The sequence below is a fragment of the Neopelma chrysocephalum genome, unplaced genomic scaffold (genome assembly GCF_003984885.1).
Source record: "Neopelma chrysocephalum unplaced genomic scaffold, ASM398488v2 Primary Assembly neopelma1_183, whole genome shotgun sequence".
NCBI classification, from domain to species: Eukaryota; Metazoa; Chordata; class Aves; order Passeriformes; family Pipridae; genus Neopelma; species Neopelma chrysocephalum.
Window position 1 is genome coordinate 257273 of NW_020897845.1, and position 17234 is coordinate 274506.

At 47.6% G+C, this 17234-nt stretch overlaps 1 protein-coding gene across 1 annotated transcript; it reads left to right on the forward strand.

The window, feature by feature from the left end:
- Nucleotides 1-243: 243 nt before the first annotated feature.
- Nucleotides 244-11497, forward strand: SIX4 (SIX homeobox 4). Its single transcript, XM_027702356.1, has 3 exons — nt 244-1141; nt 2469-3157; nt 5610-11497. The coding sequence occupies exons 1-3, from the start codon at nt 309-311 to the stop codon at nt 6404-6406; spliced, it is 2319 nt and encodes a 772-aa protein (XP_027558157.1). The 5' UTR covers nt 244-308; the 3' UTR covers nt 6407-11497.
- The last annotated feature ends 5737 nt before the right edge of the window (nt 11498-17234 follow it).

Here is a 17234-nt window from a genome sequence, read left to right on the forward strand (position 1 = left end):
AATAGGCGGGCGCGGCCCGGCCAGCGGTGGGCGGGGTCACATAGTCTTGCGGCGGGTGCGGGAGCCGCGGCGGGGGGAGCGGCGGGAGCGCGGCCGGGACACAGCGCCGGTCCCGGATGGTCACTGCGGGGCCGCGGGGAAACCTGATCGGCTGCAGCGGGAGGAGGAGAGACAGATAGGGAAAGGGGGGAGAGGAGGAGAGAAGGGGACGCCGCGGGGGGGGGGGGAGGGAGAAGGAGAAGGAAGAGGGGAAAAAAAAAGAAACGAAAAAGGAGGAAAAAAAAATAAAAGGAAAACTAAACCGAAACATGTCTTCTGCCTCCCCCGCCACGGACGACATCGTGATCGCCGTGGAGATCAAGGAGGAAAATGTGATGGAAATGCTCTCGGAAGCCCCCGAGGCGCCCGCGCCGCCGCCCCCTCCCGCCGCTGCCCCGTTCCCCATGGAGCACGCAGGCTCCGCCGCCGCCGGCGAGGAGGGAGCCGCGGAACAGGTACTGCTCCACACTGAACTCCTGGCCAGGAACCACCACGCTGCCTCCTCTCCCTCCTCTTCATCTTCCTCCTCCTCCTCCTCCTCCTCGCAGACCCCCCTGGCTTTCTCCCCGGACCACGTCGCCTGCGTGTGCGAGGCGCTGCAGCAAGGTGGGAACCTGGACCGCCTGGCCAGGTTCCTGTGGTCTTTGCCCCCGAGCGATCTGCTACGTGGCAACGAGAGCCTGATGAAAGCCCGGGCGCTGGTGGCTTTCCACCAGGGCATCTACGCCGAGCTCTACAGCATCCTGGAGAGCCACAACTTCGACTCCTCCAACCACCCGCTGCTGCAGGAGCTCTGGTACAAGGCTCGCTACACCGAGGCGGAGCGAGCCCGGGGCAGACCTTTGGGGGCGGTGGACAAGTACAGGCTCCGGAGGAAATACCCCCTGCCCAGGACGATCTGGGACGGCGAGGAGACGGTCTACTGCTTCAAGGAGAAGTCCCGCAACGCGCTGAAGGAGCTCTACAAGCAGAACCGATACCCCTCGCCCGCCGAGAAGCGCAACCTGGCCAAGATCACCGGGCTGTCCCTCACCCAGGTCAGCAACTGGTTCAAGAATCGCAGGCAGCGGGACCGCAACCCTTCCGAGACCCAGTCCAAAAGGTGAGGGAAAACTTTTTCCTCCCCGCCCCCCTCTCCCGCCTGCCTTTCCCTCTCCCGGCTCTTTCTTCCCTTGCAAACATGGCGCTTACCTTCGGTGCGCCTCGTCCTCCCCTCCTTCCTCCTCCCCGCTCCCTCGCTCCCAACACACCCACCCGGCCCGGCCGTGCGAGGCGGCGCGGGGGAAACTTCCCGGACCCGCTGCCCCGCGCTCCTGGGGCAGCTCCCGGGCCGGAGGAGCCGCCGGGCGGGCTCCGGGGAGGACACGGGACGGGGGGTGTTTGCGCGTGTGTGTCCCCCCCCGGCTCCTTGTTTTTATTCAATTGTCGCGCCTGACAGAGTTAATCATTGACGGCCGGAGGACGCGCGGGGTCCCGGCGCTCCCTCTGTTTTGAAACCTGACTCGGGAGCGGGCCGGGCTCGGGTTTCAGCGGGGGAGCGGGGCCGGTTCCCGGGGCTCCCGGGCGGGAGAGCGGCCCCGGACCGGCCCCGCTCCGCCCGCGGCTCGGGCTCGGCTCCCCCCGCCCCGCCGCGGGGGCGCGGGCAGGTGGAGGTGACCTTCCCCCTTCTCCCCCGGCCTTCCCCCCGGGAAGGGACGGGAAAGGGGGGAGAAAGCGCGGGGAGAAGGGGGGAGGAAGGGGAGCGGGGAGGGAAAGGAGGGAAAGCGGCCGGCGGAGGGGGCCCCAAGGCATTTCTCAACCAAGGGCGCGATTGTGCCGCCGCGGCCCCTCTCCGCGGGACACATCAAAGGGCGAGGGGGGAGGGAGCGGGGAGGGGGGGAGCGACCGAAAAATGCAGCCGAGGGCGGACCAGTCAGCGAAAAAACCCCGGCGCAGCCCCGGGCGGAGGCACAAAGGCCGCCCCCCAGCCCTCCGTCCCTCCCCCGGCCGCCGGGCACGGCCGGAGGTGCCTCCGGGGGCAGCGCGGGCCGGGGTCCCCCCCTTCCCCCGGGCCGGGGGCGGCGGGCAGAGCCTTCCCGGCCTTCCCTCACCTCCCAGCGCTTTGCCAAATGGCCGCGGCCGACTCTCACACGTGTGGACACCCCGCGCCGGGCAGCCCCCTCTGGCCGCCGGGGTGGAGGAATTTATTTACAACTCCATAACCCAAGTCTGTAAAGTTTCTCCTCGGCGAGTGTTTGGCTTGATGTGTTCTCTTCCAAGAAACCTCCCCCCCCCCCATTTGGCTTGAATATTCGTTTAAAGTGCCTTGTAAAGGCAAAATACAGAAAAAAAACGTTCGTGGAAACTCTCACAAACTGTGTTAAAGCCTTGGTGCAGAGATCCTGGCACGCCGTGGTAATGCAATGTCATGTCTCCATCTTTTCCCATAGCGAGTCAGATGGCAACCCTAGCACAGAAGATGAATCCAGTAAGGGACAGGAGGATTTATCTCCCCATCCGCTCTCCAGCTCATCCGATGGCGTTACCAGCCTCAGCCTTCCCGGCCACATGGAGCCCGTCTACATGCAGCAGCTTGGAAACACTAAAATAGCCTTGAGCTCGTCTGGTGTCTTGCTGAATGGAAACCTCGTGCCTGCCAGTACCTCTCCAGTCTTCCTCAATGGTAGCTCTTTTCTTCAGGGACCCAACGGTGTCATACTCAATGGACTCAGCGTGGGCACTTCGCAGACAGTTACCTTAAATTCGCCCAAAACTGCGTCGAGCATTGTGAGCAACGGGGTGTCCATTACTGACATAATATCGTCGTCATCAGAAGATGTTAAAGACTTCAAACTCCTTCAGGCTTCTGTCCCCAACGCCACAGCAGCCACATTCAGCCCTAGCAACATCCCAGTGTCTTTCCCAGGATTGATACCGAGCTCAGAGGTGAAAAGGGAAGGCGTAGAAACTGCTGCTTCCCAAGATGGAGGCTCCGTAGTTACTTTTACTGCTCCTGTCCAAATAAACCAGTATGGCATTGTCCAGATCCCCAATTCAGGAACAAATGGCCAGCTGCTGAACGGAAGCATTGGTTTTTCTTCTCTACAGCTGCCTCCTGTTTCTGTGGCAGCTTCACAAGGTAAAAAGTTTTGTCTCTTGCAGTAAGAGGTATGAGGAAAACGTTGGAATCAGGCACACTTGGCATTTTAGAAGCTGTGGTCCTTTTTCTCCAAGGTACCAGGATTGTATCTCTGCCATGGCCACACACAGAACATCAAATAACATCAAATAATACCTTTTGCTTGCCTTTATAGTGGGTTATGCTCGTGGGCAGACTGTTAGATGAGGCTGAGCTCTGCTAAGACCAGGGAAGGTGGTCTGGTAATTTACACCACTTTCATCTCATGCTGTTCACAGAAGTCTGTGATACCAGTCTTCACAAATATCTGTAAATTTTACACGTTTCAGTAATCAAAATATTCCCCATTTGCCACTGAATTTTTCCAATGAGAAGGTTCACAAAAATGAAAATTGTGGCAGCTGGAAATTGTTACCGCTGTTGCTCTTATGGTGGTTGTTTTGTTATTTTGTTTTTTTAACCAAAGCATGTCATAAAAATACATATTAAATTACTGTAGACACAACAAGACCAAGCAGTTACACTTGTACATTTTCGGTTCCATAATTAAGAAAGATTAAACTTGAGGGAAGCAATCGAAGTAAGCAATAGCTCGTAGATGTAAAATGTGAGGGTGTTTGGATAAAGCTACCCTCAGTCCAAGGGAAATATGTCATCACAGGTTCACGTGCCAAGTGTGCAGGCTCCTCCCCGAGTTTGCTTTAGAGTTTGTCTTAACATACCATAGACTGAACATTGCAGCCAGCCAGGAAGAATCCCAGGGAGCACAAACCTAGTTCTGTATCCTTGTTTTGAAGCAGGTCAGTTAAAAAGCGCAACTGAACAGCTTTGTTACATACTAGACACTGTATGTTTGGTTATGAAAATGATTAAATTGGAATGAATCTCTTTAGTTTTGGGAGCTGTGAATCCTATAAGGAAAATCGAATTGTGCTCATGTGCTTCTTTGAATTAAATGTGTGTAGGGAGTGAATTATTCTTGCTGGAGCACGGAGAGGAACACTGGAGCTGTGCAAACACATTTCAAATGGGTGCACAATTATAAACTCCTAAAATGTGGCACTCACAGGCACTGGAAGTTATTGGTACATAGTTTAACCAAGATTAAAGAGAGAAGACATTTAGTCTGAATGCCACCTGTAATTACAAAAGCCACTTAATCCACATGCTCCAAGGCATAAACTGACAGCCAGCAACGGTGAGAAAGAAAGTTCTGTCCCCTAAGTAGTGTGGGAGTATTGTGCTTGAAAGTCCTCAGATTCACAATAAGCTCCTCTCTGACCATTTTCCCCATTGTTAAAAATGCTGATTCCCACTGGAGAGTGGTCCACCCTATGTCTGGTGCAGAGAAAAGTTTTGGTTTTTTTTAACTTGAGATGGATGGATAGCTGGCTGCCTATTCCAAGTGAAGCATGCTGCAGGCTATTTTAAGTAAGCCACAGTAAATAATACTGAGAGGTAACTTCAAATTGCCTCACTTTATTCTTTGGTTTACACATATGCCTAACATCTTCCAAAAAATCATCATTGATAAACTGAAATTGATAGGGAGATAAAATGTTCCCCATGTGAGAAATTCATATTTGCTGCACTTCTGAAAACTTCAGGTACATCCAACTGTAGCCTTCTATAATTAAACTGCTTTTGAGAAAGAGAGGTGTTTGGAGTGGGACCCAGTCCCAAGAGCCAGTATTTCTTATTTTAGGAGGTATCATAATGACAACTTACATGCTATGTCCAGTAAAAACAACTTCAGGTCATCTCTGGCCACCTCTCCTCGCTTTGGCTCACTGCAACATCACGCGAGCAGTGCTGTGGCTTTCAGCAAGGGGAGGCAGTGCTAGGTGACTCTACACAGTGTGGTGGATGTGGCAGGGTTAGGATTTTAGAAATATGTGATAAAACAAGGTGAAAGGCAATAGATCCCACTGCTTGACAGACTACCTCATTAAACTGATAGAAATTACCGGTTTTTCGTGTTTTCTGTGCAGGTTGACTTGGGCAGGTTCTGCCCAGCAGGAGTGGATTTCATGTGACGTGTCTCCAGTTCCCACACACAAGCTGTAGTCTGTCACTGAACTATCTTTAATAGCTTTTCATGCTTCTATTCTTAGAAATGGAGTGGTGGCAACTAGTGAAGGCCAAAGCACGTTCATTTTAGTCACATGGCTGGGGACTGTTTGCCCCTAACGAGAGTCTGAAAGATACCTCTATACCAGAACCCTTTTTTTTTGTTTTTCTTTCTAGAAGCTGTTTTTGTTAACAGATTTTATTTCTTTATACCAACCTCTTTTTCACCTGTTACAAAAATTGCTGTTCAGTGTTGTGTGAGATATTAGCATACGTGTGTACTGCAAACATAAAAAAGACCAGAACTTCTTACAAAAATGCCTCCACAACTCTGTGCCAGCTGTAATCTCTGTTTTCCTTTCTTTTGCTTCCCTTTCCCTAGGTAATGTTTCAGTAAATCCCAGCACATCTGATGGAGCAACTTTCACAACTGACTCTTCAACAGTGCAGCAAGGAAAGGTTTTCTTCAGCCCCCTCGCTCCGAGTGCAGTGGTTTATACAGTTCCCAATTCGGGCCAGGCAGTAGGCTCTGTCAAGCAAGAAGGACTGGAAAGAAGCCTGGTGTTTTCTCAGTTGATGCCAGTCAGTCAGAACACACAATTAAACGTAAACATGTCTTCTGAAAATATATCCAGCGGAGGACTCCAGTCCCTGGCCTCCTCCTTAGTGAATGTAACGCCCTCCCATAATTTTTCCCTCACGCCACCAACCCTTTTAAATGCTGCAGAACTGAACTCTGGTATCTCGGAGAGCCAGTCCATGTCATCACCCGTGACCAGTACCTCTACAGTGATATCTATCAGCAACACTAACTATGCAACCCTTCAGAACTGTTCCCTCATTACCAGTCAAGATCTGTTGTCCATTTCCACAGCACAGCCCGTGCTTGGAGAAATAGTTTCTACGAGCGGAGACCGTGTCAGCCACCCCTCTGCACAAGTACATCAGGATTTTGGCAGGGAGCACAGGTTAGTCCTGCAAGCCGTACCTGACGTCAAAGAGAATTTCTTACCTAATTCTGAGAGCAAGTCAACTGGCAATTTAATGATGCTGGATTCCAAATCCAAGTATGTTATGAGTAACATGGTTGACACAGTTTGTGAAGAACTGGAAACGGACAAAAAAGAACTTGCCAAACTGCAAACAGTTCAGATAGATGAAGATATGCAAGACTTGTAACTTTTTTTTTTCCCCTTGCTTTCTGTTTTAATAGATAAGTCTCCTGTTGAGGCCCTAACAAGCACCAAGTGGGGTGTTTGGTTTTTGGTTGGTTGGTTTTTTTTGTTGGTTTTTTTTTTGGTGGTGTTTATTTTTTCATTTAAAGAAACCAGAAGAACATTTAAATGGTCTGAATCGATGTACAGAGGAATTTCCAGCAATGGAATTAGGTTGCCACACTTGGTTTGCATGCAGTATTCTCTTTTAAGCAGATTAAAGGAGAAAGGAAATGCCAGGGCAAGTACTGAGTGAATGGGTACAGGTTTGGCTACCAGATACTACCCTGAAAATTTAACTAGACTCTCCATAGTACAACATACTCTGAACAGTAAGTATACACTCCTAACTTCAGATAGAAAAATCTCGCTCCAAAACCGTAGGAACAATGCAGTCACTTTTGCTGTTTACTTCCAGTCCATGGGCATTGAGAAATTTTCAAGGAACTCTAGACGATACCTCTCCGGCTACTTTTATGTTGTTTGAGGTTAAGAAACGAAACAAAGTCACGAATAATATTGTTACTGGTGTGTTTGCTTTTTATCCAGCAGACTTGCGTTCAAACCAAAAATCTCACATCAATCATGTACAGGTTTCTAAATGCTACGGCGAGCATTTTGTCAGTGCACCAGAAAAAGCATCATTTGAAACTAATTATGCAACTCAGAAGCTTTCTCTCCAGTATGAATGTAAATATTGTTTCAGTTCTTATAAAGGAGACTTCTTTTTTTTTAATTAGTACAATGGATTTTATTTATGGTTTATGTTCCCTTTCACTTTAGACACAATGCATTGAAAAGGAAAACGTTTTCTGGCTGTTTAATTTATTTTTATTGTTTGAGCAGGAAGTAAGCGTAGTTATTTCTGACAAGGTTTTACTTTTTTGTAGTTTTTTTCAAGCAATAGACTGTAAAAGTAAAATGTTAATCACACTGAAACTAGAAAATGAATTCCCAGTCTCACAAACCCAGGAGGTCACTGTCTCTACCCCCTCTGTCTTTGTGTTCAGGGGCTTTTTGTTTGTTTTGTTAGTAATTTGCAAATTAGTTGAACCTTTTTGTGTATTTTTTACAGAATTCCACGTGCCTTTCTTCCTAGTGGCCTTATCTTTGTTACTAAAGCACAGTGGCAAGAGGCATAAAAACACTGATTTGCAAATATCCGTCCTCAGGGCCAAATCCTGATGCCTTACTTCTGCAAGTAGACCCTCTGACTTGGGTACTTGCACGAGTAAGAAGAGAAATTTTAAGTCTTCTGGACATCGTGGGTGACATTTACTGGCGGTGCAGAGAGCCAAAGGTGGGTCCTTCCTCACCAGGGCAGGAGGAGTCTGCAGAGGGATCATGGGCACAGCTGTTGTGCTGAGGGAAAGGTCTTGGCTGCAGCCTCGGGCAGATGAGCAGGAAGGGTTGGATGGGCAGGCCAGGGAGGGGAACCCCATGTTTACACGGGCCCATTGGCCAAACGGCCCGTGTGGGAGGAATTCGGCTGCTGGTTGAGCAAGCAGGTGTCCATCCAGGAGTGTTCTTGTGTGTGTATTTATAGATCTTTCCAGGATGAGCAGCCTGAGGGCTGATGGTGGGAACTGCAGCTCTGAAGGGCTCCTGGCAGCAGCCATGGTCCCTGCCTGGCTGGGGATGGGTCTCCACACCTTTCTCCCCAAGGACAGCAGAAGCAGGTGGGCTCTGGGCAGGTGGAACAGATCTTACCTTTCCTCCAGAGGAGTTTTTTTTGTAGCATGGGAAAGCACGTCCTTAAGCTTTAAAATAATAAGAAGAATGCAGATGTACAAAAATGACATGCTGTTAATCCTTGCGGTCTTGTTTTGTTATTTTTTACTGTAATGTGAATATATACAGTAACTAAAGCATGTGTTCATCCTCATCGGGGGCCTGGTCTGAAGCCTTTGGAAGGCAAGGGGGAATCTTTTCGTAAGCTTCTGTGGGCTCCGAATCAGGCTCAGGACAAAACAAGGTCACTTGTAAAGGACAAAAAAATGGAAAGGAAGGATGATTGAGGTAGCACATCCCAGTCTGTTTGTCTTGGCTGTAACTGGTTCTGTGGAAAGCCTTTGAGGAATGAAGGTTCTTCCGTGCACCGTGCGCGTGGCATCGGTGCTCTCGCTGCAGTTTTGCACTATATTGAATACAGCGTGTTTTCCGAGGTTTTCTGTGGAACCTTGAAGCTGAGCCCCGTTGGTGATCACTGGAGTCCATGCTGCAAGCCGGAGTCCCGAGGGCTGCAGGGAAAAGGGCAGGGAAAGGGAAGAGCAAGTGTGCAAGGGGTGCACTTTGCAGCTGTACGGACTCGCGGGTTCTCTGCAGACAGAAGCAGCCCATTAGCAGTTGGCTGTCCCCACGTGCTCCCAAACAAACAGGGTGCTTGAGGCAAGCGCTTTAGAGCAGAGATTATCACAAGCAGAACACGGAGCTGTATGTTCCCCTGGCACAACTTTCCCTGACGTTCAGGGGAGTTCCGCGTGAGCAGGGAATCGGATAGGCCGGAGTTCTCCTGTCTGCTCTGCTTGTTTATCTGCTTGCTGGGCCCCAGCATGAGCAATCTGCTTCCCACCTCTTCTTCACCCATAAAACCAAGATGGTGATGACAGTAACAGTAATAGTAGCTGTAAATGCTTTGCATGAAATTGTTCGGCCATTTGGAAAATTAGAAATACCCTGTATCACTGTCATTTTAATGAAGAATGTGTGCTTGGCTCTGAAGGAGTTCACTGAGGCTTAATGTTTGGTTTGTGAAGCTCAGACTATATTTGGAGGCAAGCTAGGGAATATTTCAGAGCACCTGTTGGTGAGATCAGGTCTTATAACTGAAAAGACTGTGGTGTTACACTAGTACCTGTTACTCTTTTTTTTTTTCCTCCTTTGCATTCGTTGTGTTACTGAGGCTCTGAATTCCACGGCTTTGCAGCACAGTTGACATGAAAACTGTGTATGTTGTTACAGTGGCACGTATCTTGGAGTGTCTGGTACTTCTAATAGGAGACTTCCCACTCTTCAGTGGGAGTGGAGGATGTACATAAAAGCAGTGGTTTGGGACAAAGTAAGATTAATCTATTCTAGTCTTCCAGATATCAAGTAACTTATTATTATCTTTTACTCTTTCTTTTTCACATTGAAAATAAGCGTCATTCCCTCCAGATAACGTAGTTATAACCTCATGTTTTCTGCAGGTACATATGCACAATATAAAGACTCATTGCACGGTACAATGTTTTTTAAATAGAAATTTAAATAAGTAGTTTTACTCCTTATCAAGGTTAAGTTTTTATTATGTGGTCCTCAAGCAAGCAGGGTAACTGCTCTAAACAGACAATAATCAAAGCCCCTGAAAGTGTCCAGGGACGGATCCTTGGCTGCTGTAAATAAGGCATTGCTCCACTGATTCCCAAACCCAGGATTTAAAGTGGTGTTTAGGGGGTATGGATGCTGGTCTCCCACACATGTGAAGGCAGTGAGTGTCCAAGCCCCACAGACAGCCCTTATTATCACATTCTGTTTAAATGGAAGGTATGTCTATCTGGCATACACATTCCTCTCCTCCCTCCTTCTCTCTCTGTTATGGATGAGAATAAAGGATCATTTCAACTTCATATATGTTTGTAACTTGTAAGTCCACTGGTAATCTTACAGGAAACATTGCCAAATTCTACTACTTTTTTGGTCCCAGACTCAGCTTTGAAAACTACACTTAAAGTTTAAGCAAATTCTTACAAAGCACGATGTTAAAAACCCCTCTGTTCTTTACTGCTTTTGATTAAAGCTGCCTCTTTTCAACCCAGAGTTTTGCAGAAAACTTGTTAAATTGAATGCTCTGTCTGGACTATTTGCAGCATTATTCCTGTAGTCTTACCTACAAGGACATTTCAGCAATGTAAATATCACGGACATCTAATGGCCAGGTCCTCAGCTGGGCTAAACTAGCACATTTCCATTAATGTCCTCTCATGCCAGCTGGGAATATGGTCCATTCATTTCACTGGTGTTAGGTCAGGGACGAATTTGGCCCCGTAGATGGTGGCAGCATGAACCAGAGCACAGGGCTGACACTTTGGTAAAACCAAACAGTCACAGTCTATCAAAACATATACCTCTTCCCATTTACTGCTTTTCCCTATCTGTGGATTCAGGAAGACGCATTCAGAAAGCAACTTTACCCAGAAGTAAGGCTGGAACTGTCTTTATTGTTATTACCATCAATCTGATGTTGATGATAATAATGGACAGGTTCTGACTTCAAATCCTGAAAAATCACCTCAATAACTATTTTCAGTTAAATTAAGCAGGGCAGAATTTGGCCCTGTGTGCACAGGAGCTTTTCACACACAGAGATTTCCAGTGCCTGTGCACTTTCCGTAGCAAAGGCAGATGAATGAGAGGGTGCATCTCTCCAGTTTCATGTGAAATGTGTGTGCAGGACTCTGGGGGGCATGAATTGCCTAGTGCTTCTGGTCAAGAAGTATGTCAAATCATCAAAAGAATAGTAATTTTATAATTCTGGAAACAAAAATTGTGTTATTTTACAAGCAAGGATACCTGAAGTCTTCCTGTATCTCCTAGCAGTTATTACCTTGAAGGATATTTTATACCTTAGTTGTATGTTTCATATAATTTAAAACTTGCTTCTTAAATTTCTGAACTCAAGGAGGGGGGGAGTGAATCTTCTGACTTTCAGGATTCACATTCAGAGGATGTTTGTTCTTTTTGCTGCATGTACTGTTTGTCCAGAACACTAACCAGTTACTTCTCTGATATGGGTTTATTGTGCCTTACAACAAATACGAAACTTAAGCGGAATGTACGCGTTAGAGGAGGGAATAATCAAGGAGACTTTACTGCACTGTTAGGTGATGCTGCCCCAGAGTGTATCATCAGACATATCTGTGCTTAATTACCCAACCAAAGAGATCTAAAGTATGTATGTTTGTTGTACTGTAATAGGGGTTTGTGCCTGGACAATTAAGTGTTTTATTTGTATTCTGAGATGATGTGAACTTATTTTTCTAAACACTATACTGAATAAACTTTATATTTATACACATCTTGTGTAAATATTTCTGTTTGGATAGCATGTGAGGGCTTTGAATTTTGAGTTAGAAAAGCAATCTAAAGTAGAAAGTTGGCTTTTAATGACTCATCATGAAGGTGATGGCAACTAGGAGCGCCTGTGCTTGCCACAGATTTGATCTAAACCCTACTTAAGCTAGAATGAGACTTTCTGTTGACTTGAGGGGGTTTTGTCAGACCCTAACTTTGCTTCTAAAATACTAAATTAAAACCCATAAATCTTACATCTCATATTGAACCTAGCTATTAAATCTGTGTCTCAAACCAAATTTATACCATAATTAATTAGATACTATTAAAATATATTTCCACCTGCTAGTTAGGACTAGTCAGTATTTACTTGTGGCTGCCATTGTGACATTGGCATGCATTCTATGTCAGGGCCTTTTTTTTGGGTAGGTAAATTCCTATTTGCTAAATTTGTGATGGTTGAAATTTTTCTTTAAAATGTTTCCCATAGTGTCGGACTTGGTTTTGGCAGCCTTTTGAGAACAGCTTGAAATGTTATGTTCCCTTGATATTAAAGGATTTAAACACATTACCGTATTACTTTAGATCTGTGTTCCAAGTACCAGGATTGCCTAGTCAAGATTTTGATGCCAAAATGAACAACAGTAAGTTCAAATAGACTAATCTGTACAGGTGAAATAGTTTCACTTGCTGAAGCTATATATTCATTAGAGGTAATTAACAGCCTGCACATGCCTCTTAAGTTCTGTTTAGGCCACAGGAAGCAAGGTGAGGTCTGAGAGATTTTTTTTTAATAGCTCCAGTGAAAAAACATGTTACCCATTATATTATTAGTCATTAAGACATTACCTTTCCCTACTGTTATTCACCATTCCTCCACCTTTCCCATTCATCAAAGCCGTGTCCCGCTCGCTCCACGCAGCTCCGGTGATGGTGGCAAGGCACCATCCTGGGAACATGTCCCCTCTCTGCTTGAGGCTGATCCGACTCGCACTCTGCAGCTGCCAAAGTGAATCCAGTTATCCGGGGGAAGCAGCCCTAAGGCAGAGAGAGCCAATTGCCTTGTTGCCCAATTCCTGTTTCCTCCCCAGAAGCAGCGCGCTTGGCTCAGTCCTGTTGGTAGCACTTCCCTGTGCCATGCTTTGGTTTTTGCCTGAGCAGTAGATCTGTGGTAATATTTTCCTGCCCTGCAGATACCAAGTTCCTAACTGATCCCTGGGCAGCAGCTCTGTCCCAGCTTTGCTTGGAGCAGGAGCTGAGGAGCTAAAGCCATCCTTCAACCTGGCTGGGCGCAGCTTCTCTCGTTTCTGCCTCCTGACGCAGCCCGGGGGGGGAACCGCCAGGACCACCACTCCTGGCTTTGCTCCAGCTGGGGGGAATCCCCTCTGGGAAGGCTTTTCTGGCTGTGCAGCCCTCATGCTCTCAACCAGACGAAGTGCAGGGGTTGCAGAGCAAGAGAAGCGGAAAGTCTCAGCGTATGCAAATGTCAGAATTCTCCCTGAGCAGCCACCCATGCGGTATGCAGGATGAATCATGTCCTAACTGAGCGCATTCCTGCTACTTTGGAGGGCTTTGCAGATGTGTTCCAGGTCACCCTGGGCGAGAAAACCACACACAGCCACAGCTCCTTCTTCCCTGGCAGTCTGTGCAGGGGGGACAGCACCTTTGGAAGGGTGGGCAGCTGGATCCCGGAGCCCCTGCCTTTCACACGGGGCCTGGGGATGCTGGAGGGAGGATGGGGGGCTGCCAAGGCGGTAGCTGGGATAGAGCTGATAGGGAAGTCTCAGGGAGATGAGCAGTTGCTCTTGATCTAGCAGGGAGACAAGCTGGGAAGGGAGACAATGTTGGAAGACAGCACTTATTATCCCCTATTTCTGGCTTGATCAGAAGGAAATTTTGCTGCTCCAAGAGGCAGAGGTTGGGTCAGTAAAACAGGATTTTAATATAAATACTCAAGGCTTGGAAAGCAGAGGTCTCTTCTGCTGCATCCCCTGTTGTGGTGATCTCTGGCTGCAGAAATCTCTGGGCTGAAGTCTTAGTCCAGTATATGGATACAGATCACATTTTTAATATAAAAATACATTTTAGAAGGAAAATGATTCCCAGAAATGGGAATTCATCTGCCAAACAACGTGCACATAACCGACTTTACGCTTAGAGGTGCCAGAAAGTTCAGGAATGAGACCAACAATAAAAAATCAACACACGTGTGAAAAATCTACTGCATTAAAGCCAGATTCAATAAAAATAGCACCTAGTTTATGTGCTACAGAAGCTGGCACACGCCTCCAAAAGCTGAAGGGAAGAGATAAAATGCTCAGAAGTTGCATGCAGTCCAGAGGAACAGAGCAGCCCTGGAGCAGAGCTGATGGTTACTCAATAACTCATATACGATATTCTCCTGTGTAAGTACTTCAATTTTTCATCCTGCTACTTCTCGGGCAGAAAGACACAGTCTGTAGTACTTGGGGCTGATCAATAAGCTTCACTGTTGCAGCCAAAGTGCTTTGTGATAGATCTTACATTACCCAAAAGGACTCCCAGAACGTTACACATCATTTTCTTTCCCGGTCTGCAAGATGACAGCCCATGATTTCGGTGTTGGTGGTATCCCTTACACTGCCTGCAGCTGTAAAACGCAGCCCCTCCCCTGAGGCACTTACAGTACACAGAAATCAAAGCAACCCAGGCTGGAATGGGAGAGGGGAGGAGGGCAGTGAGGGGAGGGGAGGTGATGTGATGAGCTCAGGGCGATGCAGGCAGTGGGTGGCAGAGCCAGGTTGCAAAGCCAGGTCTCTGACTCCCCCTGTTGCTTTGCCCACTGGCTCACGCTGCCTCCACGGGAGCCCAATCCCACTTGGATGTGATGTCCCCTGAAAGCAGCAGAAGGACTTGCTGCTAACACCAAAGCTGAGTTTACTCCTTTTATTTATTTGCTGTGTTTACAGCCACCTCCTGGTGCCGACCGATAGCCCTGTCGATAACTAGACTGGCCCTGGACCAGCATCCCTGAGCCTGCAAGCACTCAGGCTCCAGAGAAACTGCTCCTACACACACAGGCCCTGAAGGACTGACTCCCAGCCACCCACTTCCACATCAAGGCAATCTGAGAAGCGTTTGACTCATCTCCCACCAAATCCAAGGAGCTGAGTGGGGAGGGACACTCAGGAGAGTGGGGAAGGGTTAGTTCAGAGCTTGAGCTGTGCATGTCCTAAACCAGTGGTTTCCTAAAATAATAAATCAACAAGCGAGACTTTACAGCTTACCCATGTTCTAGGAAAATGCTGGGGATTTTGCTGCTTACTGCTGCTTAAGCAAACCAAGGCAGGCAGGATCAGAAGGCAGATCTGGAACACAACATTCTGTACCAACCCAAGTACATTTACAATGAACATAAAAATATAAAGGTTGTCTGTGTTAAAAAACATTATCTGTTGTGCTGTATGCATGTAGGTAGAAGTGAGCACTGACCAGACTAAGTCTAAAAAAAATTCTTTATTTTGAGGTTCACTATGAATTTGTGTAAGAGGAGCAACCTCTGCTCCCTCTTGCAGGCAACATGTAATATAGCCAGGTCCCAAAACTCCATGAGGGAACTGGGCTGAGGGTCAACACCCCCAGACAGGTGCAGATTCCTGACCTGCTGCTGCTAAATGTGTTGTCCCCTCGCTCAGAGCCTGTGGCAGAAGAGCAGCAGAGGCAGCAGGGGCTGACTGCCCCATTGGTGCTGGCCTTGAAGGAGAAGAAGGCTCGAACAGTATCAGTAAGAGAAAAAGCTGAAACCTCTAAGGTTGTGATATCATCTGCATGTGGAGGGATTTAGGCACATAACACCCCTTAGTGGGGAGTTAAATTAGCTCCTGAAGGCTGCTATGGCCCTTCTCCTCCTCTTCCCTATAAACGTAGTGGTGTTCTCCCCAGAGCTTCAAAATATTGAGGTGGTTTTACTTCTTACATCACCTGCAGGGCTTGGTGTCCCCGAGATTTGCCACCAGGCCAGAAAAGTAAGACACATTTTTACACGTCTGCCCACGAGGACAAGGGCAAGACCACAGCAGGTCCATCCTCCCAGTCAGCAAGCACTGAGGTGCTTCAGCTGAGTCCCCAGAGTGTCTTCCCCTTTTGTTGGGACCTCTCAGGACCCCGCAGATAAATTCTGAAGGGGATGTTTAGGGGCTGCTCTCATTTGCCATCTTCCCCTCAGCCCCCAGACCTCTGTCATATGAGGGTGGTGGAACCCAGGACTTCCAAAAACACCAGTACCTGGAAGCAGGCTGCTGACAGCAGCCTATTTCGAGGTATTGTTTTATCAGGAAGAGCCTGGAAGTGCTCCCAGAGCATGGGGAATGCTGCGCATACCGGGCAGGGCCGCCTTGTACTGGCCAGCAGCACTGCAGGATGCCTGATCCCAAATCAGACCACGCCAGCCAGTCCTCCATGGCTACACAACAATTTACTGGCCCAAGAGAGCGATGCCAGGGGGACATTTGGCACCTCCTGCTACACATGGCAGGTCTCAGTGAATCCCTTCTGGCCTAAGCTTCTAGGAATAGCTTCCTATAGCTACTGTGGGAGGGTTTTTGTGCAAACCAAAGGCAGAGTTAACCTGAGCCTCAAGTCAAGAAAGCTTCATCCCATTCCTTCGGAAAAGTCAGTCCCAGCAAATGAGGCTACTTGACCAGTTGCTCTTGGTTTATCTTTGTTAACCAGCAATGGCAGCAAGTATTGCTCACGTATACATGGTGAGAAGTGTTCCTGTTCCTTCCAGATTTCCCTGCAAAGGTCTGAATTTTTACAGTTTGGGTTACAAAAGCAAGACTTGTTCAGGTGAATGACATTCACAACAATCAAGGATTAGTCATTTGTTGATGGACTGAGGACCAGCCCCTCAGATTAAAGTACAGGGTAGAGCCTATTTCTGTTCATTTCTTAACTATTTTCAACTCAGAAGCTCTTTTTAGAAGCTGAAATAAATTAAATATCCCTGTGAAATAAGCAGCTGCTATTAGCATACAACACTGGAAGGCAATTGGAGAGCCATATCTAAGCCCAAAACTAGACAACACTCCCACTTGGGTTTTACCAGAGCCAAGTCCAGTGGAAGCAGGGCCTCCTGCCCTGCAAGCTCTACTTCCATTATAGGCACCACAGCCAGTGTTTCGGGATCCAGGTCTCCACCCTGTGAAACTTGTACAGGATCCCCAGCTTATCTGTATTTAATAAGCACACCCTCTTCCAGCATCCGAGATGTTCCTGAAAACACTGACTAACACCATGCTGAGTAGAAACCCTTGATCAAGAGATTATGGTATTTTGACCTGGAACCACAAGATAATCACTGTTTCAGAACAATTTCCCACCCATCCTACGGGGACTTTTCCCAGATCGCATTTCCTCAGTTCATCGGGGCATGGAACAGCATCAAAAGGCTGACGGATGCCAAGTTGTGTCACTTCTAATGGCTCTTCCCTTTCCAAACGGTGTATCATGTCATCAAAGGCAACTAGGCTGGCACGACATAATTTGAGAATCTCACTTTATAGCTGGTAGAAACCGAATCCCAACAAGTCTGTCAGTAATGATATATTCCAGGTAACACAGGATTGAAATCTCCTGGCCCCAAGTCTCAGTCTTATACTTAAGCAATGCTCTGATTTGCCAACTTTCACAATTTATGAGCTTTGCAATGTTTAGTAGCTGGTGAGAGAGCGGAAGTAGGCAGGGGGGGTTACGGCCACAGC